Here is a 22884-nt window from a genome sequence, read left to right on the forward strand (position 1 = left end):
GCCCACACCCAAGATAAAAAAATTTGAGGAAGGTTAAGTCTTACCATGAAACAGGGCTTGGGGTGGCATCACATCTGGAATCAGATCAGCTTCTGAAAGCAAGCTAGGAGTGGCAGAATGAGAGGCAGGTGTCCCGGGGGCAGAGAAATCCAGAGAGGGAGAAGGAGATGGGCTTGTTAGAGGGGTGCGGTCAGAAGAGCTCAAGGATGAGAAATCAATTACTTCTCCTTTCTCAAGAATCACATCTGGCCTGCGGCCTCGGCTTATGAATTTCACAGGAGTAGAAGATGTGCTTCTGTCCAGAAAGCCCGCTGCTTCCTTCTGGGCTCTTCTAATGTCTTTGGCTTCCTGAGTTCGAGACCTTTTCTCTTTTAGTTCCATGGCAGATTCCACAGGATTCCGGCTCACCCGTTTTCTAAGTCCCTCGACAGTAATGATGGGATCCAATGCTGGTTTTGAGGCTGCTAGAAAAGTAAATATCCAACTTTTATTTTTATTTTGTTTTATTTTTTTGGTACCAGGGATAGAAACCAGAGATACTTAACCTCTAAGCTACATCCCTAGTTCTTTTTTAATTTTTTACTTATTTATTTCGTTTTTTTTTCTTTTTCTTTTTTTCTCGGTTACTGGGGATTGAACTCAGGGGTACTCAACACTGAACCACATCTCTAGCCCAATTTTGTATTTTATTTAGAGACAGGGTCTCACTGAGTTGCTTAGCGCTTTGCCATTGCTGAGGCTGGCTTTGAACTCACAATCCTCCTGTCTCAGCCTCCAGGGCTGCTGGGATTACAAGCATACGCCACCATGCCCAGCTTTATTTTTTATTTTGAGATAGGGTCTCATTAAGTTGCTCAGGGCCTCGTTAAGTTGCTAAGGCTGGTTGCACTCCTCCTGCCTCAGCCTCTGGAGCTACTGGGATTACAGGTATGGAATACCAGCTCCAACTTTTAAAATAACTACTCAATGTTAATTTCTTCTTGTAATGTATTAATGTGAACTTAGAACCATGTTCAATATAGAAATGTTTGCTGAATGCCTTAAGTTAGAAGAATTAGATACCTCTTAATAACAAAGAAGTTATAATGTAAATCTTTCACTTATTAAAATGAGTAAACATTAAAAGTTTGATAATGCTCAGCAAATAGGCATTTTCATGACTTTTTAATAGGGTATAAGTTTTAAGATGGTTTCTGGAGGTTCATATTTTTTAATGAATATGCCCTTTGATACAGCAACTGTTTGCAGTTTGTACATGTATACAAATTTGTAAAATTGAAGCACTGATTAAAGTAGCAACGGGCAGAACAATCAAAATGTCCATCAACAGGGGAATGGCTTAATACATAATCATAAAACCATATAATCGAATCAATGAAATAAAGGAAAATAGGGTAAACCTATATGTATTGTAATGGAAGGATGTCCAAGGTGTCCTGGGGGGAAATGGGGAATAAGTATTAGAGTGTATTTAGGCTTAAAAAAAAAATGCTTAAAATGCAGAGGTAATCTCTAAAAGCATTCATGAGAGATAACCCTGGTTACTCTGGGGAGTAAAACTGTAGTGGGAGAGGGGAGATTTTCAGACTTTATACCCTTCAATACCATTTGATATTTTACCATTACATGCTGAAAATTGTTAAAGCTCATTTAAAAATTTTTGGATTAAAAAAAAAACAAAAACAGAAGCTAACCTGATACATCGACACGTTTGTAATTCCAGTTACTTAGGAGGCTGAGGCCAGAGGATCTCAAGTTTGAGGACAGTCTATATAATTTAGTGAGACACTGCCTCAAAATAAAAATTAATTTAAAAAGGGGGGCAGGGCTGGGGATATAACTTAGTGGTAGAGTATGTGCTCAGCATGCATAAGGCTCTGGGTTCAATTTCCAGTATTGCCCAAAGGAAAAAAAATCAGATCAATGGGTACTACTAAGGAGTTACTAATTTTTTTTTAAAAATGTAAAACAGCACTATGGTTAGGCTATGAAAAGGAAAGAATCCTTATTTCTTAGTGAGATATATATATATATATATATATATATATATATTTGGTTTTTTAAATTCTAATTTTTATATATGACAGCAGAATGCGATTCAATTCATATTACCCATATAGAGCACATTTTTTTATGTCTCTGGTTATATACAAAGTAGAGTCACACCATTAGTGTCTTCATATATTTATTTAGGGTAATGATGTCCATTATATTCCACTGTCTTTACTACCCCCATGCCCCCTCCCTTCCCTCTGCCCTATCTAAAGTTCGTCTATTCCCCCCATGCTCCCCTCATCCTCATTATGAATCAGTAGCCTTTTATCAGTGGAAACATTCAACTTTGTTTTTTTGGGTTTGGTGGGGGTTTTTTGTTGTTGTTGTTATTGCTGTTGTTTAATTTTATTTTAAGTCAAGATCTTGTTAATGCCCAGGTTGTCCTTGAACTTGTATCCTCCAGCCCAGCACCTCTACTATTGTTGGAGTAAGGTGAAAGACACATGGGAATTTATTATAGTATTTTTTTTTACCTCTGTATGCTTTTAAATTTCTATAATAAAGTTAAAAAGAAATCAGATTAAAAACATTGAACCTTTCAGACATCAGAGGAAATTTATAAAACTGGTAACTTGATTAAGAAATGATAAAATGTTGTTTTTACATAGTATTTATTTACAATATAAAAAAAGAATAGTGTTATCATAAAATTGTCAAGTGGAATAGCTCCAGAGAGACTGATGAGCTATGGCTGATAAAAGCAGGACTGTCTCCTGTGCTAACATTTGCTCTGCTCTGCCTGAATTGCACCTTTTACAGTGGTACCTTTTACTTTCAAAGTGGATGCAGACAACTTCTCTCCTTCAGGTTTCATTGTTGGGGGCTTGTTATGAACAAGTTTCCACCATCCAGGCTCTCCAAATTCCTGAGCACCTGAACGAAAGTACATAGGACTTCCCACACTGAGGCAACCTGCTACTGTGCTCCACCACGTTGAAGTCTTTTTCCTAAAGAGGAAAAAATTTGTAAATTCCCAAGAATTTACAAACCATTAGCACTTTAAGTTGATCATCATATAGCAAATACACTCTACATATATTCTCTTTGACTTCTAGACTATGACATGCTATGGATCCCCCTTATTGTTGAAGGAACAGAACATAAGTGTCAAGAGAGAAGCTCTGGAATCTAACTAGCTTCAAATCCTGGCTCTACCTTCTTTCCACTGTCTCAGTTTCCTAATCTGTGAAATCAGAATATAGAATTTACTCCACCAGTTGCTAAGAGGATTGAATGAAAGAACTCAAACAAAGCACATAAAACAGTTCTCATCATACTCATTAAGCTATAGAGTTCTGTAAGCTTTAATTAAGTTGCTTTTACATGTGAATTGAGCACAGCTCTCAAGAAATAAAGCACACAAGAAGCATAAATCCAAGACTGGGTAGTTTACAATAAGTCCTGGTAAATGGCTCACTTTACCAGGGAGATAGATGCATCTCTCAGCATCTCTCAGCCTGCTGCAGTTTGCTCTGATATACTAAAATGGTAATAAAATTACATGGTATGTTCCACAAATACAGAGCGCCTATATGACTTATAAAAAAAAATCAACTATTAAAGTTCCTGTTGAAAATTCTTTTAAAGGCAACTATTTTATTTCCATCTTGAAAATGTAAGTGAACAAGAAATTCTAAAAAACATAACAAAACACTTCTTCAGTGTTTTTCAGTTTGGCTGAGTGTCCCCCAAAGGTCCATATGTAAAAGCTGGATCACTGACACAGTGGTATTGGGAGGTACTGTGAACATTTAAGAGGTGGGTCTTAGGTACTGGTGGTGTGCCCTCAAAGAGGACTATAAGACCCTAGTCTCTCTCTTCCCTTTCTCTCTCTGTTCTTGGCTTGAGATGTGACCACCTGCTTTAACCACTGGCCTAAACCAAAGGGGCCATACATACAATCTTGGCTTGAACCTATAAGAACCTTGAGCTAAAATAAACCTCTTTATTTCATAAATATCTTATGTCAGATATTCCCTTACAGTAATGGAAAGCTAAAATGGGGAGAATAACAACTTGGTTTCTAACCTTAGCCCTTGGTCCCAGGGAACCTCTCCTACTATCTACTTTTTTCTAAATTTTCCAAAACCCTCTGTCTCACCCAAGGAATAAAACTAGGGTAGAAACCACTCTATTTGTTTTCTTACCTCACCCATCACTTGAAAATTATTCTTTTGCCAGGCATAGTAGTATATACTTGTAATCCCAGCATCTCAGGAGACTGAGGTAGGAGGATTACAAGTTTAAAGCCAGCCTCAGCATCTTAGTAGGGCCTGAAGCAACTTAGTGAGGCCCTGTCTTAAAGGATTAGGGATGTGACTTGGTGGTTAAGCACCTCTGGGTTTAATCCCTGGTACAAAAAAAAAAAAAAAAAATTCACTCTTTCAAAGGAAGGTTTTTCTAATTTGGCCATCATGGTTCAAGAAAAAGAAGTGAAATATCATGCCTTCCAAAATGGCTGACACCAGCTTAGCTTGGCTGTACCAGCAATTCTCAAGATGAGGTCCTGAGACCCCAGGGCTGAAGCCTGTCAGGAATACATGAGATAAAAATTATTTTCATAACAAAAATAAGATGCTGTTTGCCTTTTTCACACTAAGTGTGTAGTAGTTTTCCAGCAATTTTATAGCTTGATATTCAATACACTGAATACATCTTCTACAAGCCGTACACTGAAGAGATCAGTAAATAAAGGAAACAATGTGACTTTTCTTGCTATTATTTTTGTTTTGGAAAATATTTTTTACAAAAATATTACATTAACAAGAAATTTGTTAGTTATTATTCTTTATAAATAAATTAATTTTAAAAATTTTGGGGGTAATGAGGATTGAATCCAGAGCCATTTTACCATTGGACTACATCTCTAGCCCTTTTTATTTCAAGGTGTGTTTCAACAAGTTGCTGAGCCTACCTTGGAACTTGTGATCCTCCTGCCTCAGCCTCCCAAATTGCTGGGATTACAGGCCTGAACCACTGTGTTAGGCTAATAAATATTTTAAAATTTTCTGCTTCAATTTCTAAAACAGAAAATATCAATAGCAATAATCAACATAAACAAAAACTATTTGAGATCCTCAATAATGTTTGGGTATAAAAGGATCCTGAGACCAAAAAGCTTAAAATCCATTCTACTACATGTACTTTTTTTTTAATATTTATTTTTTAGTTCTCGGCGGACACAACATCTTTGTTGGTATGTGGTGCTGAGGATCCAACCCGGGCCACACGCATGCCAGGCGAGCGCACTACCACTTGAGCCACATCCCCAGCCCTACATGTACCTTTTTTATTGAATAACAAATAAGAGTGGATGGTATAAGCCTCATAGGTCCCCAAACCTCACTTTGCCCAACAGATAATAGAAGGTTGGGAATGTTGGAATTACAAAGTAAGATTAGAAAGAGAAATGATTCTTTTTCAGCTTCTCAAAAAAGATTAACAAAGATAGAGGCAACCCAAATATCCAAGTAGGGATGGATGAATAAACAAAATGTTGTATGTAGCTAGGTGTGGTGGGACACACCTGTATTCCCAGCAACCCTGGAGGTTGAGGAACTTTGAGTAACTTAACAGGATCATGTCAAAATAAAAAATAAAAATGGCTGGGGATGTAACTCAGTGGTAAAGGGTGAACCAACTATCCCAAGGTCTAATTCCCAATAAAAAAAAAATAATAATAATAATAAAGTTGCATGTATACACACACACACACAGTGTCCTAAAAAGGAAGGAAATCCCACTACAGACTATAACATGGACAAACTTTGAGGACATTATACTAAGTGAAATAAAGCTAGTCACGAAAAGACAAATACTATAGGAGTCCACTATCTAGAAGAGTCAGATTCACAGAAAGTATAATGATGATTATCAGAGGCTAAGAAGAGGGGAGAAAGGACAGTTGTTTAATTGGTACAGTGTTTCAGATTTGCAAGAAGAAAGAATTCTGTAGATCTGTTGCATAACAATGTGAATATTCTTAGTATCACATAACTGCAACACTTAAAAATGTCTAAGATGGACTGGGTGTGGTGTGTCCACCTGTAATCACAGTGACTCAGGAGGCTGAGGCAGGAAGATCACGAGTTTGAGGCCAGCCTCAGCAACTTAGCAAGACCTTAACCAACTCAGGGAGATTCTGTCTTAAAATAAAAAATAAAAAGAACTGGAAATGTGGCTCAGTGGTAAATATTTAATGATGGGTATAAGATTAAAACCCCTGCGTTCAATCCCCAGTACCCAAAAAAAAAAAAAAAAAAAAAAAAAGCTAAGAGATGTAAATTTAGTTTTTTTTTTTTTAAATCACAATAAATAAACAAAAAGCTGACAAAATTCAAAATATTTTAAAAACTAATGTGTTGTTGATGGGAGTTTGGGAAGTGAGCAATCATGAATTTAGTGGGAATATAATTGGTGTATACTTTCTAGAGGTTACTTTCATAATTTGTATCCAAAATATGTATATCCTCTGACCTCAGAAATTTTCTAATCTCAAAACTACAGAGCATGTATACATAAGAAAATTCTTTACAAGTTTGATTTAAATGGGGGAAAGCTGGAATAACTTAAGTGTTCATAAAGTTAATGATCACTGTCACAGATTGAATTATTACCTCCCCACCACAAAAAGATGCTGAAGTCCTAACCCATAGGACATGTGAATGAGAAAACAGCATCTTTGTAGGAAGATCAAGTTAAAATGAGGTCATTAAATTGGATACTATCCAATAAAATTTGGACATAGAGACAAATGTGTACAGAGGAGAGACAATGTGAAGACACATGGAGAAAGCCATCTGCAAGCCAAGGATTACCTGAGATTAACAAAACTGAGAAAGAGGCATGGAATAGACCGTTTCTCACAGCCCTCAAAAGGAACTAACCCATGGCTCAGGAGGCTGAGGCAGGAGGATCCTGAGTTCAAAGCCAGTCTTAGCAATTTAGCAAGGGCCTAAGTAACTTAGTGAGTCTCTATCTCTAAATAAAATATCAAATAAACTGGGGTTTGTGGCTCAGTGGTTAAACTCCCCTAAATTCAATCCCTGATACCAAAAAAAAAAAAAAAGGAACCAAGCTTACCAATACCTTGATTATAGAAGATTCATCCATTCATCCTCTATAATCATCATCTCCATCCAGCTTCAAAATTCTTTTTATAATGCAAAACAAATCCTATATCCCTTAGACACATAACTCCCAATTATGCCCTCTGCCCTCCTCCCTAGACCCTGACAACCATTGTTCTATTTTCTTTATTTATGACTTTCATTATTCTACATACCTCATGGAAGTAAAGACATACAGTATTTTTTTTATAATTTATTTTTAAGAGAGAGAGAGAGAGAGAGAGAGAGAGAGAGAGAGAGAATTTTTTTTTTAATATTTATTTTTTAGTTCTTGGCGGACACAACATCTTTGTTTGTATGTGGTGCTGAGGATCAAACCCGGGCCGCACATTTGCCAGGCGAGCGCGCTACTGCTTGAGCCACATCCCCAGCCCAACATACAGTATTCTTGTGACTGGTTTATTTTATTTAGCATTATATCCTCAGAGCTTATCTATGTTGCAGTATGTGACAGAATTCCCTTCCTTTTTAAGACTGAATAATGCTGGATGCAGTGGTATTAGGCTTATAATCCCAGCTACTCCAGAGGCTGAGGCAGGAGGATCATAGGTTACAAGCCAGCCTCATCAATTTAGTGAAGCTCTATGCAATTTGGCAAGACTGTGTCTCAAACTAAAAAATAAATAAACAGGGCTGGGGATATAATTCAGTTGATAGAGTGCTTGCCTCACATGCACAAGGTCCTTGCTTCAATCCCAGCACCACATAAATACATAAATAAATAAGTGAATAATATTTCATTGTATGTATAAACTCCATTTTGCTTATTCATTCATTTGTTGATAGACACTTGCATTGCTTCCGAATTTTAGCTACTGTGAATAATGCTGCTATGAACATGGGTGTGAACTCAGCTTTCAGGCCCTGCTTTCAATTTCTTTGAATATGTACTATAATCCCATTGACTGGGGATGCTGAGGCAGAAGGATCTCAAGTTCAAGGGCAGCCTGAGTAACTTAGTGAGATCCTGCTCAAAATAAAAAATAAAAAGGGCTGGGGCTATACCTGAGTGGTAAAGTTCCCTAGGTTTCAATTCTCAGTACAAAAACAAAAACAAACACAAACAAAAAACACACAAGCGCATGGCTCCCTATCTGAGGGCTGGAGGTGGTGGATGAGTAGTTGCTATTGTCAATAATTAAACTGACCATAATAAACCACAATTTATTGTCCAAGCCTTCTCCTAGAAGTTGTAAGACTTCATTAGACTCCAGAGTTCCAAAATAGTTCTCAGAAACAGATTTCTATCAATGCTACTGTTGTCTAGGTGGGGAGACAAATTTCTAGTGCTTCCTATACTGTTTTCCCTGGACCCTCCTCAGTTTTTTGAATTGTAATGCATATGAATACACTCTATCACATTCCATCAAATCTAACATTCATTGACTTTAAGATATACCATTTTAAGTACAAATATGAAAGAGTTGGCTACCAATTTAAATTATGACATATCATCAACTGTAAGATGTATCCAACTATCAGAAATGTCAAAATGTGAAAATTATGCATCTAAAAGTCAATGAAATATGATAATAGAAGAAAGTATTCAAAATATTCTTCAGTAATCAAAAACTATACCTTCTACAAGAATTCAAAGCAGGATTGTAAAAGTAAATTAAATAAGCATACGCACAATGGCAATTAACCTTAATTAATTAAGCTCTTGTATAGTTTATTTTTTGTGTGTGGGGGGTGTTTGTTTGTTTGTTGGTACCAGGGATTGAACCCAGGGGCACTTACACTGAGTCATGTTCCCAGCCCTTTTCATTTTTTATTTAGAGAAAGGATCTTGCTAAATTGCTTATGGCCTTGCCAAATTGCTGAGGCTGGCTTTGAACTTGCGATCCTTCTGCCTCAGTCTCTGGAGATGCCGGAATTAGGGACGTTTGCTACCATGCCCAGATCAGTGACTGGAATTAAATAGAAATATTAAGTAAATAATAATTCAAGTGATATGCCAATATAGCAAAATATCTCTAGTTTAATAGTTAAGCTACATAGAAGCTAGAAAGCAATGAATGCCTTTCACTAGAAGGTCGAAAATTCTAAAAGCTTTAGCTGATTCCTCTCAGAACATATTCTAGAAATGAACAAATGAAACTGAGCAACTTCTATTATAATACAACAATATTCTTAAGAGCAGGCTATTTAAGTCCAATTTCTTCCAGAAAATAATCCACTAAATAAAACAGCACTCAGAGATCATGAAAAAAAAATCCAAGATCTAATTTTACCAGTTTTTTCTCTTTTCTGTCCCTTATAAATGGGGTATATTAAGTTCCATAAATAGCGCTAAAGCATTAAACCAAGACAACAGAAGTTCTTTCCTTATGAGAAAGAGCTAGTCATAGTGTCAGTTCTTCTCTCAGCACAAATAACTCAATAACTAAAATAATCCCATTTTGTATAATGTTCTGAGTCTATTTTGTTTTTTTCTTCACAGCAAATCTTTAGAGGATGCCCCTCCTTTCCACTGCCTTCCCTTCTTCTCTGTAACCTGAGCCAAACTGATTTCTCAGAATTGAAGGTTAACAGAGGCTGTGGTGAGTCCAGTGAGGACAGGTACAATTCCCAATTTGACCTGAGGTTATCAGAAGCTCTGTTGTGTCTACACTATCCTAACTATGTAAGTATGTAGGTTTTGGTTTTTTTTTTTGGGGGGGAGGGGGGCAGGGATTCTGGGCATTGAACGCAGGGGTGCTTTACCACACATTACCACACATTCCCAGCCCTTTTTATTTTTTGAGATAAGGTCTTGCTAAGTTGCTTAAGGCCTCACTAAATTGCTTTTGAGGCTAGCTTTGGACTTGCAATCCTCCTGCCTCAGCTTTCTGAGTTGCTAGGATTATAGGTATGTGCCACCAAACCCAGCTAATTATGCAAGATTTATGAATCTTATACAGGACTTCAGACACAATCAGAATCTTAAACAAAATTCACCTAATAGCAATAAAATTCTTGTTAAATTGGCACAGATCTTTAACAAATAGTCTCAGTGCCTGTGCATCCTAAGACAGATACTGATCCTTATGTGTAATGACCCAAAGGAGGAACACTCTCCAGCAAAAATTAAAGCAAAATTATAAAAAGAGTAATTAATGAGTAAACCATTTACATGTTAATGCACTCAGACTTTGCTAAGCACTACAAATATCAAGTAGTATAAGAGTATTTACCTTTCCAAGTTAATAAAAACAAATTCTAATAATACCTTAATTAATTAAGAGCAATATAAATAACTGCCATTACCTTTTTTATCTTCTGACCTGTAAGTCATTGATTTTAAAAGGACATAATAATCCTATTTCTCCAAATTAAATACTTATTTCTCCACCACTTGAACATCCCCTATTTAGTAAAACTCTCAATTTTTTTTTAACAAAGAATTACTTTAAAAAAAAATCATAGTTGGTAGAAACCAACACTTTCCTCTGCAGTAGAATGAGAAAACTATGGAAACTTACAATTTTATAGCATATAATTCTACTCTGATTTTTCATAAACAAGTCTTTCTAACTTAAAAAAGCAAACAACAGGGGCTGGGGTTGTGGCTCAGCGGTAGAGTGCTCACCTAGTATATGCGAGGTGCTGGATTCAATCCTCAGCACCACATAAAAATAATTAAATAAAAGCACTGTGTCCCACTACAACTAAATTTTTTTTTATTATTATTTTTTTTAATGTTTTATTTTTTAGTTCTCGGCGGACACAACATCTTTGTTGGTATGTGGTGCTGAGGATCGAACCCGGGCCGCACGCATGCCAGGCGAGCGCGCTACTGCTTGAGCCACATCCCCAGCCCCCTTTTTTTTTTTAATTTTAAAAAAGGTTTTTTTAAAAAAGTAAACAACAACAACAACAAAAAATCTGGAATTCAAAAATTCTTTATGATTTCCACGAACAAATCCTGTGAATCTCTAATAACAGGGCTATGTTAGGCTGAGTCAAATCATATATATTTGTTTTTTTACATCCTTCAAGCATGAGATTTTAAAAACCACATTACCTATTCCCTAGTAAAAAAGTCCAATGTTTCTCAATAAAAGAGCAGATATCTTCCTTCCACCTGAAATAACCTTGACGTCCACTTCCTTCCAGAGACAAGTTGTACATTGCCAACATGACAACCTGAAACACAAATGAAACAGGAGTCCAGAGATAGGCATGATTAGGGATGTTAATCTTGAAGGGGGTTAAAGCATTGTTTAAATTCTGAGTAGGAATGGTAAAGAATGGTGGAATAAGGGAAGGATGATACTTTGACATATTCTGGGTGAATTATTTGCTTTCTTTTTTGCTTTTGTAAGATATCACGTGCAGCGTAACACAGGTAGGGAAGATGCATGGCTAAGCTAAGTTACCTCAGAGGATTGATGAACAGGCACTGTTGCAAGCACCCCACCCTCTATGAAATACAGCCCTAAATAAAGGGTTAACTACTGGACAACTGTATGCCTACACAAGTCAACATTTTTTGACTAAATGGTGCTACCCTTTATAAAATATTTTGAAAATCACCCCTGCATATATATTTTTCAAAGCTCTTTATAGGTCAAAAACAAGACGATCAGAATTTCAGAGCTGAAAATAATCTTAGAGGTTTTATACTCAGTGATTTAGCCATTTGTAAGCTATGGAAACCTTTCTTCAAATGGAATCGCCACCACACAAGAGACAGAGAACTAAAAAGGCCTGGCTGCTCAACCCATACACAGAGGGCTCCAAGTCACCCCAAAGCTCAGTGTGCAAACTCGTAATCTAGTTATTTTCAGACAAGGATTCATGGCCCTGGACAAGGAGTTTATTCCAGGAATATCAATAACACATGCTCACTGAAAAATATTTTAATAATATAGAAAAGAGGAAAGAAAAAAGTAAAAATCACTGAAATCCACCATCAAGAAATTACTGAGCTGGGGTATAACTCAGTTGGTAGAGTGCTTGCCTCGCATGCAAAAGGCCCTGGGTCCAATCCCCAGCACCACAAAAAAAAAAAAAAAAAAAAGAAAAGAAATAACCACTTTTGCCGCATGCAGTGGTACATGCCTGTAATCCCAGCGGCTTGGGAGGTTGAGACAGGAGATCGCGAGTTCAAAGCCAAGCCTCAGCAACTGAGAGGCACTAAGCAACTTAGTGAGACTCTGTCTCTAAATAAAATAGAAAAAATTAAACACAAAAAACAAAACACACACACACATTCAGCTCAGTGGCTGAGTGTGCCTAGGTTCAAACCCTGGTATCCCCCCATCCCCCCCCAAAAAGAAAGAACCACTTTTAGGGATAGGGTATAGTTTAGTGGTAAAGCACATGCCTGGTATGGGGAAGGCCTGGGGTTCAATCAATCACTGGCTGCCCAAACACATTTCTTTGCACTCACATTTATGTAGATGCTTTATATATGTAATTTTATGTAAGTGGACAAAACTGTAGAAGCTATTCAAAACCATGTTTTCCACCTAATAAAAATCATAACTTATTTTGGGCCAAAGAAACAGAAAAGAGGACACAGAATCTAGAAAAGATTTTTAAATAACCCTTTTTTCTATAAGGAGAAGTCTTCAGCTTTTAGAAGTCTGGTAAACTGCAATTAGTGGCCCCAGCATCTTATTCACAGCGTTAAATCCCTAATAATTCTATGAGAAGAGCTATGTCTACATCAGATAGGCTCAGAAATTCTGATATCTCACTAAGTTTCAATTTCTGCCATCCTGAAACACACAACACTTGCAGAGAGTGTACTATACAACTCACCCCATTACCAGATTTTATAAGTCTTCCTCTAAAAAAAAAAAAAAAAGTCTTCCTCTTAATTTTGCATTTGATCCACATCAGCCCCTACAAATTACTTCTTTAACAGTTAATGCCCACAGAGACTTGTTTAATGAATGTGAAGTTTCAATTTGAGAAGATAAAAGTTCTGGAGATGGATGCTGTTCAATAAATACTTTGATTACAGTATGAGTTTTGCCCACTCTCAGATACAAGAGTATTCAGAAACATGCATTCACTCAATCTCAAACATAGGTATGTATCTGTTATTATATTTCCAGTACTTTCCTGTATGCCTGAGTTATTTAATGACTTACAAGTTAAAGTTCACATACCTACTTGAAAATAATTTTTCAGTATCATCACATATTATTTACTGGACAAACTATATTCTAATACATAAAGGACCTGTTTTTCCACCTCTTCTGGCATTTGTGATCTGAAAGAATGAATTCCAGTTGAGTTTTCTAATCTCACAGTACCAGTCTAAGCTCATCAGTAATGAAGCCAGCCTCGTGGATCAATGTATCCCCAAGGCCTAGCTCAGGATTGGCAATGCCACAGGAAATATCTGTTGAAAAACAATCAGAAAAAAAAATAAGCAGAGATCATGATATCTTCACCTGTGCCATGAGTCTCTAGTACATGAATGCAAAAATGTCCCCTCCCTCTTAAATGTTTGATAAATTTTCTTCTATATATCACATTTGTTCTCAAGAGTCACCAAGGAGGAAGAGGTTTAAAAGGAAGGAGCCTTTTGGTTCAAAAACCAGACTCTTCACTATTGGTATTTTGTAATACAAATGAAATGCTATTTGTTAAAAGCATTTCTACTTATTTCTTTTCTTTCCCCCCAGTACTGCAGATTGAACTCAGGGGTGCTCTACCACTGGGCTACATCCTCAATCTTTTATTTTTTCATTTTGAGACAAGGTCTTGCTAATTGCCCAGGCTGATCTCTACTTATGATCTTCCTGCCTCAGTTTGCCAAGAAGCTGGAATTACAGGCATGTACCACCATACCTAGCCTACTTATTACTTTGATAAGTCAGAGTTTAAGACTTAAAAAAGAGAAAGTCCACATTCCAATATCCTAAGTATTTGGAGACATCAATGGAATTATTTAAGACCAAATGATTCTTTCAGATTTTTGATGATGTAACTAGAAATACTGGTCAGTAGTTTGCCGAGAACCATGTATGTGACCTAAGTTGTCACTTCATCCTACCAGGGTATTATTCACGGTTGATAGTCTTCTGGAAGTGAAAAAATATTTTTCAAGTGATGCTGATTAAATATGCAAATTGAGCCAATATTGTATATTCTGAGCAATATAATAAAAAAGCTAGCTTTTCTTTTAAAAACAACCTCCACAAAAACCCATTCTTAAAAATGACAAATTACATATTTTGCTGCTCTTCCATCTACTGCTTTTACGAGAATCCACTTGTTAGCCAAATATAAATTTGCTCAATTAATATTAACATGATTTGCCTACATATAATATCCCATGTATACGTTGAGAAAACTATCCCAATAATATTCATGTGATTATATCCTCAATTCAAACTTCCCTTATTTCCATACACACACACACACACACACACACACACACATATATAAAAATTTTTTTTTGGCAAGTCAAAAAAGGTTTTCTAAATTCACCAGTGACAGATTTCATGAGATAGTCTAATAAAGTACTAGTAATTAAGATAATAGTCTCAGGCTGCTATGGCAACAATTTACAAGGAACACCATAAAGGCCAAAATGGTATAATCTAAAATCCTTCTCATCATTCTGTTTATTTTCTTCAAAGTGGTAAGTGCTATGGGTAATTATCATGTTTATCTGTTTATTATCTAAAGTAAATGTTGAATGTCAGTTGCCTGAGGACAATGGCCTTTGTGGTCTCATTTACCACAGTAACCCAAGATCTAGAATAGAAAAGTATCTGGCTCACTACAGGGACTGAGGAGTGAGTATTTGTTAAATACACATCAAAACTGAGGGCTGGGTATGTAGCTCAGCAATAGAGCACTTACCTAGCATAGGCAAGGCCCAGGTTTGATCCCTAGCACCACAAAAAACAAAATAATATACATACACGCACACACACACAAATGGATGTACACAAAAACTGAGCAATTCATTTGTTTTTTTGAACTTAAAGACTATTTATACCTTGGTGACTTATTATATATAAATATTAATTCAAAAACAAAACTAAAAAAATTAATACAAGTCAGAGATCAGTAAAAAGCTATTGCTTGGGCTGGGGTTGTGGTTCAGAGGTAGAGCACTTCCCTAGCATGCATGAGGCCCTGGGTTCGATCCTCAGCACCATATAAAAATGAAATAAAGGTGTTGTGTTCACTTACTACTAAAATAAATAAATAAATAAATAAATAAATAAATAAATAAGCTATTGCTCAAGGCTGGGGCTATAGCTCAGTGTCAGAGTGCTTGCCTAGCATATGTGAGCACTGGGTTTGATCCTCAGTACCATATAAAAATAAATTTAAAAAAAAAAAGACATTCTGTCCATCTACAACTACAAAAAATTGAAAAAAAAATATATTTCTCAGGTCATAGGTGGCTTGGATTAGAGTGCTGGTATTGGAGATGGTTAAAAGTAGATATTAAATTTCATCAACAAAAAAATAAACATCTGAGCTCAAATGTAGAAAGGCTGGGTTACATTGGTATTTACAATCTAGTTATATTACTTCTTCCAAATCTATTTCCAATGTAACCATCCTATGGGTTTTGCTGTTCTAAAAATTGCTAACAGAAAAAATGTAAACCATACTTTCAATTAAAATCAGAGCTTGGTGTTAGATATACATAAAATTACATGACATTTTCAAGAATCTTAAAACCCAATTTACTAAGTTAACATCAAGTATTATTTTTACCAAGAACTCCTCTGTCCACACATTCCATATCCAATTTTCATCGTGAAATGAATGGTATCTCTTAAAACACAACAAAAGCTCATTGGTAGGTTCCTTGCTCTGAATATTCATTCCAACAAATTTCCTGGAGGACCCAGCATGACATTCTAGAGAAGAGCTTTTTACTCACTTGTTGCCATGTCAGCTTCAGCCTCTCATACTGCTCCTTGCCATCTGCCGAGCAATCAGAACAAGTAAACCTAAAAAAATTATCACCCTTAAGATAACTGAGCTGTTCCCTCAGCTGACCTAGGGGGGAAAAAAAAAAGTCACATCACAGGTTTATCTAGAGCACAGGCAACCCAAAGGTTTAATCAGTTTGTCAACCAGATTTCTAAGTATGCTGAGTTTATCTGCCAACCCACAATAGCAGGATGGGCCTGGGAAAGGGAGAGGAGTTTTATTCTTCTAACATCAGATATACACCCCTACAAGGATCTGTGGATCCTTAACTTTTAGGAGAAAGGTACTGGAAAAGCAGGTATGATTGCTCTAACTGGATTTTCCAAACATTACATACCTGGACTCTTCTAGGTGGGTCCCTTTAGCATTCTTTCAAAAAACATTTGATCTCCCACAATCTGCCAGGCACTGAGCTAGGAACCATTGGGTATACAATAACCAAGACAAAGGCATAGTGCCTGCTCTCACTGGTCTAGAAGTCGGGGAGGGCAGCAAAGGAGAAAATAGGCAATAGGTACCAGCTGCATGGAACTTTTTCCTTCTTATGGTGCATCAGAACCACTCAAGGAGCTGCTGTTTTTCTAACTATGTCTAGGTCTCTCCAGATGAAAAGAATCAGTCTCTGAGGTAGAGCCTAGGCCTCTGCATTAAGGTTCCCTAGGTGATGATGCTAATGCTTTGTGGGACTTGAAAATCACAGGAGTGAAACATGATGTGCACCATAGGGCAGTTGAGAGCACATAAAAGGGAGACAAGAAAGTTGGGAAGAGAGGTCTACAGGGACCTGAGAGAAGACTAGAAATTGGTGGTGGGGTTGGGGGCGCATATGTACCCTTGAGATACATATTCCAGAAAGGAAATAAAAATGTGCAAAGTCCCAGGAATAAGAAAGAATTGTTTGTGGAAAATGAAAAGTTCATCCTACCAACAAAGTTCTGTTAATGTGAGGGATAGAAGAGGCTGAAGAAATTAGCAGGGGTCTGGCCACAAGGATGTTTAAAATTTATCCTCTAAGGACAAACAGCCACCAAGATATTCAGGACAAAACCCTGCACTAATAAACAAGAATGCAAAAGCCAGCTAAAAAACTTATTAATAGTAATTATTAATTTGAAAAGTTAAACTCATTCAGGAACACAGCCACATACCAGAAAATTAGTCACTTCACTGTACATGAATATATAATACATATATATAATATGTATACAAATGTATGTATAATATATAAATTTAACTTAGTTATGAATACCGTTACACAAAGCATTTCTTTAGCACATGTCTTTTCTAGTTTCTTGCCTGATGGAAAAATCCTGTTTTAGTGCAAATTATATGATGGCTAGCAAAGCAAGCTCAGGAGTTAGGAAGCTGGCAGCTAAAAACAAGATGTGTGTGCATAACTCTTGTCAGCAGATAAAGAGAATTGCAAGTGGGAAACAAGACAGGTCCTAGGAAAGGCCATTAAATACCTTCAAACTGCTAATTCTAACCTCACTTTAACTGTAAGTTAAAGTGACAGATGATAGTTTTCCACATAAGTTAAATATACCACAGTAATGGTTTTGAACTTGAACTTTTAATTCTACACTCAGGCTAGAATCTGGGCCCCAGTCCATAACATAGTCTTGTTAGAAAAATGTGGTTTAATTCCTTCAGTAACACAGGATTTCTAATTTTCTAATTTTTATTGGGTCACCATCAAGAATATTAATTTAACAATGGAATAGTGGTTGGCAACAATTTTTATTAGTACAAATGTGTCTATGTGTTATATAAATTTGTATTCGATCATCTAAGTTAATGAATGTAATAATTATCCTTTTATTTAGATCTATTTTATATTCATGTTTCTTTCACAGGTTGGAAAAATAAACCTTCACACAGGAATTGACAAATAAAGGAATTGAGAAGCTCCTTACTGGCCGGTATCCATTTTTGGCACTTGTCACAGAAGTAGGACAGCTGCTCCTCCATCCACGACACATCTCCTTCATCACTGTTGAGGGAATCCCCACTCTGGTCATGAGATAAGTCCACAGATGCCTGATCCTCAGATTCAACAATCAAGAGAGTCTCTCCCTCCACTTCACCCTCTTCCAGCCCTTCTGAGGTAGATGTTCTTGTGGCTTCATCATCATGTCGACTTATCAAACTACTGAGGTGGATGTTACTATCCATCCCTCCCTTCTCACAATTTCAGAAGTGCTCTTCAGTAACAATTCTCTAACTCTGGATGCTGAACCTAAAGAGGCTTCTATCAGAATCACACAGGTAGAAACTCTGCCCACAGAGTGTCTGCCCACAACTTCTTTGCTCAAACATAGGAGATTCTTAAAGTTATTTAGAGTACAGGATCTACTGTCCTTACCAAATTTAAAAGGACTGTCACAAGAAGGGTGAAGATCTCACTAAGCTATTCTCTATCAACACACATACATAACACACACGGTTTCAGTGCTTTGACCCATTAATATTTCACATTCCTTTGAAGTCATGTTTTTTGAGATCCTTTTTCCAATGACATCTTCTCTCTTTCTGCTTCAAGTTGTTCAGTCAAAATAATCTGTTCTCCCAAAAGACGAATGTTTTCTTTTTTCCGATTTTGCCTCTCAATATCTCTGATCACTCCGTCACGAAGCCTCTAAAAACCAAAGAAACAGATTTCAGTAACACCCTGAACAGGTGGTTCCCATCCTTGTGCCATTCAAATCCAAATAACAGTGTTACCAAAATACACTTAAAATGTTCAGATTCCAAATACCCAATTACTATTTTAACTTTCTGTACAAATGTAAAATGTAACAAAGAAACCATCAGATAAATTAGGTAGTGCACTATAATATCATTACTAAAATGATTTCTTTCTCATTTTAAGATATTCCTAAACATTTTGTCCAGAAAACTTATTGGGAAATAACAAAAAATAAAAAATAAAAAAAATTTAAAAATGGCACTATGTTGAATTTTTAAAATCTAGCTGATATAAGACTCTTTAAAAATTAGCTGTTACTACAGTAATAGTCTGAACTACTTTTCTATTGACAGTTATCTTAGGTGAATAATAAACATCAAGAGAAAAAGAAAGGTTACTAAAAACTGAACAAATTATCTTAACAATTTAGGTACAAGAAAACAAAGAGGGGCTGAGGATATAGCTCAGCTGGTAGAGTGCTTGCCTAGCATGCATAAGGCCCTGGGTTCAATCCCCAGCACCATCAAAGGGGGGGAAAAATTGGGTTAATGGGTTGAGGATTAATGAGCCCAGTGGGTAGAATACTTGCCTAGCATGTACAAAGCACTGGGTTCAATCCCAGCACCACAAAAACCAAACAAAAACATTAAAAAGGAGAAATTTCAGAATGCAGACTTGGTACCTAAGATGAGACTTTTGTGTGTGTTTGTGTGTGTGTGTGTGTGTGTGTATTTGTGAGGATGGGATGCTGAGGACTGAAACTAGGGGTTACCATTGAGCTACACCCTCCACCCTTTTTATTTTTATTTATTTATTTATTTATTTTTGAGGCATGGTCTTGCTAAATTTCTTAGGCTGGCCTTGAACTTGTCATCCTCCTGCCTTGGCCTCCCCAGTAGCTGGGATTACAAGCATTTATCACCATGCCCAGCTTGAGATTTTTTTAAAATATCAATTCAGTCATTACTAATAACTAATATTTTATAGTTCATAGCTCAAAAATACTTCAGTAAGGTGATAAGGCATTTTTATTGTTGTTTCTATTGTTTTGGTTTTTTGGTGCTAGAGATTGAACCCAGGAAAGTGCTCTACCACTGAACCACATCCCCCAATAAATTTTTAAAAATAGAATTAATTTAGGGCTGAGTATGTTTGGTTTGTTAAAAAAAAAAAAAAAGAAAAGAAATTACATCCATTTTAAAAACTCACCTAGTACCTATTTGCTGGACATCTTCCAGGCCTGGAGTTTCATTGGCTATTATGAGGGAGTTGGGAAATTTAAGAGTCCCAGGACTGATAATTCAACTGGTACTAGATTTTCTTAAATTCTGTGCCCTTGGCAAGATCCCTACTGAGACAACAGGTGCTTACTCCATTTCCCCAACCGCAGGTTTACCTGTCACCAACCTCCTTACATTTATACATCCTGCTCCCAAAGCCTATACCATTGGTTGAGATCATTCTTTCTACATCTGCCTCCCAGGTCCTCATATACTTTTTCAGAGATGTCAGCATGTGCTCTGATCTTACTTGCCATTCCATCATTTGTTATCTTTCTCCAGGTGACTACTTCATACATCCTCCCTGTGAATTGAACCTCTCTTACCACCTAAGACCTCCTCACTATCACAACTCTGATACCTTGAACTCTGGCTCATGTAGCACTACAAATGCTCCTTGACTTAAGATAGGGTATTTCCTGATAAGCCCATTTAAAGTTGAAAATATCAGAAATTGAAAATGTATTGGGCTGGGGATATAGCTCAGTTGGTAGAGTGCTTGTTTTGCATGCACAAGGCTCTGGGTTCAATACCCAGCACCACAAAAAAAAAAAAAAAAAAAAAAAAAAAAAAAGAAAGAAAAAGAAAATGTGTTACATATACCCAACCTACCAAACATTACAGCTTAGCACCACTTACCTGAAATCATGTCTGTGTAGCTGATTGGGAACTGTGGTTTACTCCACCTGCCCAACATCTCAAGAGAGGATTACAGTCCCTAATCATTATCCTGGAAAAATACTGAAATCTGAAGTACAGTTTCTACTGAGTGCAAATCATATTGCTTTCTCACCATTGTAAAGTCAAAATATTTTAAGTAGAAGAGTTGTAAGTTAGGGACCATCTATACTTGCTTTCTGGAAGGAATAGTAACCCATGAGTACTGAACATGAGTGTCTGGTATGTGGTAGACTCCAGTCAGGAAACAGTAGTCACTATTTAACTTCTTGCTTCTTTCAACTTTCAGACACACCTACCATGTCCTTCTAGTTCTATTCTTTCCCATTGTTAGAGAGTACCTAGTGAAGGTCTGGATGTAAAAACAGGGCAATTTTTTCCTCATCTCTTTCCTACCCAGCAGGCAGAAAGACACCCCCTTCATCTCAATTTTTCTCAGGACATCATCTTTTCCTTCAACAGAGGAAGAACCCTGCCTCTATTCCAAAAGCTACCTTCTTATAGACATACTTTAATCCCAAATCTCTAATTCTTTCTGTGCCTTTTCATCAGTGGTTATCCCAACCCCATCACAAAATTCTTGTGCCATTACAAGATTTCTCTCCTCCTGTCTCCACAGCTTATGAACACCAATGACAAAGAACTCATCTGCTTCATCTCCATATACCAACCACATAGCATAGTCCAAATCCTGGACAAGTAAATTAAGAAGACTGTTGACTCTTGATCATTCAGATCATTACATTTACCCTTGGCAAACTAGGTTCTACTCATCTACCTGAGAAGGTGTTACTTGAAAGTTCAACAATGAACTGCTTGCAATATTTAGCACTGTTGCAAATTATTTACAGACTCTGGAGCGGTTGTTTCTTTGTCTTTGTATTCCCAAAGTACCTAGCGCTATGCCTGGCAGAGAGTGATTAATCACTAAAGATATGCCAACTTGAGAAAGAAAATACGAACTGAGAGAGAGAGAGAGACTGACGGTAAGTTAAAGTCACAGAGATCTCCAGAAACAGAAGTACCAAAAAGATAATTTGGAGGACTGTATCTTTATCATTCCCAGAGTCTACATTTTCCACAGTCAATATTCACCTAAGCAAAAATCACAAACATCTCATCAAATTACCTTGGCCAAAAGGCACGGAAAGTGGGTAGGTGAGGAGGAGCCAGCTTTACCACCGGATAAAATCTTTAGCACTCAACGACCTTAGGGTTTAGCGCCCACCTGGGGCCCGAGGGGTGGTGAGAGGTGGACAACTTGCAGAATGAGCCCCACCCCACCCCCGCAAAAAAAGCCCTTCCCTGCCTGGTACTTTCTGGCGGCCCAAGCGGGACGCTGACAGGTCCGCTTGGCAGCGGTCTGGCTGTGAGCTGAAAACAGAACTGCTGAGCACCCAGGAGCCTGCGTTCGCGGGAAAGGCCCCTTGGAGCTGGCTCCTGGGCGCTGGCCAGCAGCGGGTCAGCCAGGACACCGGGTTGCTCGGCCGCCGGGAGCCGTAGGCCGGGGTGACCCCAGGTTCACGGCCGCGAATGCGTGGGGATGCGGGGCGCGCCACTGCCGAGCCCAGAGGCGAGAAGGAGGGGGCAAAGACGTGGGGAGCAGCCGGGGACCACGCGGGCAGAGCCCACCAGAGGCCCCAGGCTGCAGCCCGCGGGCCCCGGAAGAGACGGTCACGTGACACCGACCTGCAGGTCCTGCTGCTGCTTCAGGTGTACGCCGGCCACCGTGGCCGCCGTAAGCAGCACCGAGAGGCCCAGCACCACCTTCGAGCTCCTCGACATCCCCGCGCAAGCCGCCCGGGCCGCCTCCCGCCAGCCCCAGGCGCCGGGGCCACAGCCGAGATCGCGCGTCGCTGCCGGTTCGGGCCAGGCTTGACACCTCGAGCGCAGATTTTTGTGTATTGCCCGCCTCCAGGCTCAAGCAATCGAGAGCCGAGCACCGAGATGCGCCCTTGCTCCCCTCACTGAGTGGCTTGACAAGGGCCCCTGGGACAAGAGGGACCTTTTTCCTACCCCGCCGACAGAAAGACAAGCCAGATTCAATTACAAAAAGCTCCGACCTAAAGGTGACCTTAGCAGCTTGCCAGATTCGGGATTCCGTGCCTGAGCTCGGTCTTGTCCCCACCTCACCCCAGCGGCCCAG

The 22884-nt window shown here is 38.0% G+C and overlaps 2 protein-coding genes and 1 non-coding gene across 7 annotated transcripts in view; 1 reads left to right on the forward strand and 2 right to left on the reverse strand.

Moving 5' to 3' along the window:
• Window positions 1-18397, reverse strand: part of Kat14 (lysine acetyltransferase 14) — a 38064-nt gene extending 19667 nt beyond the window's left edge. For 2 of the 5 annotated variants that reach the window (XM_013356482.4, XM_021723141.3), the window contains exons 1-5: window positions 18008-18397; window positions 16039-16157; window positions 11191-11312; window positions 2821-3002; window positions 45-464 (exon numbers count right to left, since the gene is read on the reverse strand). In XM_013356482.4, the coding sequence (XP_013211936.1) occupies window positions 45-464; window positions 2821-3002; window positions 11191-11312; window positions 16039-16157; window positions 18008-18266 (1102 nt within the window). In that variant the 5' untranslated portion in view covers window positions 18267-18397. Of the gene's footprint in view, window positions 1-44; window positions 465-2820; window positions 3003-11190; window positions 11313-12230; window positions 13525-16038; window positions 16158-18007 lie in introns of those variants that run through there. The other 3 variants (XM_021723140.3, XM_013356483.4, XM_040273975.2) reach the window with 3 other exon arrangements.
• Window positions 12099-12171, forward strand: Trnaa-cgc (transfer RNA alanine (anticodon CGC)). The gene has a single exon. It is a non-coding gene; the product is annotated as a tRNA-Ala (tRNA).
• A 140-nt stretch (window positions 18398-18537) lies between the features above and the next one.
• Window positions 18538-22632, reverse strand: Pet117 (PET117 cytochrome c oxidase chaperone). Its single transcript, XM_005320445.4, has 2 exons — window positions 22428-22632; window positions 18538-18729 (listed from the first exon to the last, which is right to left on the reverse strand). Exons 1-2 carry the CDS (start codon window positions 22521-22523, stop codon window positions 18580-18582), a joined length of 246 nt encoding a protein of 81 aa, XP_005320502.1. The 5' UTR covers window positions 22524-22632; the 3' UTR covers window positions 18538-18579.
• Between the last annotated feature and the right edge of the window lie 252 nt (window positions 22633-22884).

Source organism: Ictidomys tridecemlineatus, chromosome 5 (genome assembly GCF_052094955.1).
Source record: "Ictidomys tridecemlineatus isolate mIctTri1 chromosome 5, mIctTri1.hap1, whole genome shotgun sequence".
NCBI classification, from domain to species: domain Eukaryota; kingdom Metazoa; phylum Chordata; class Mammalia; order Rodentia; family Sciuridae; genus Ictidomys; species Ictidomys tridecemlineatus.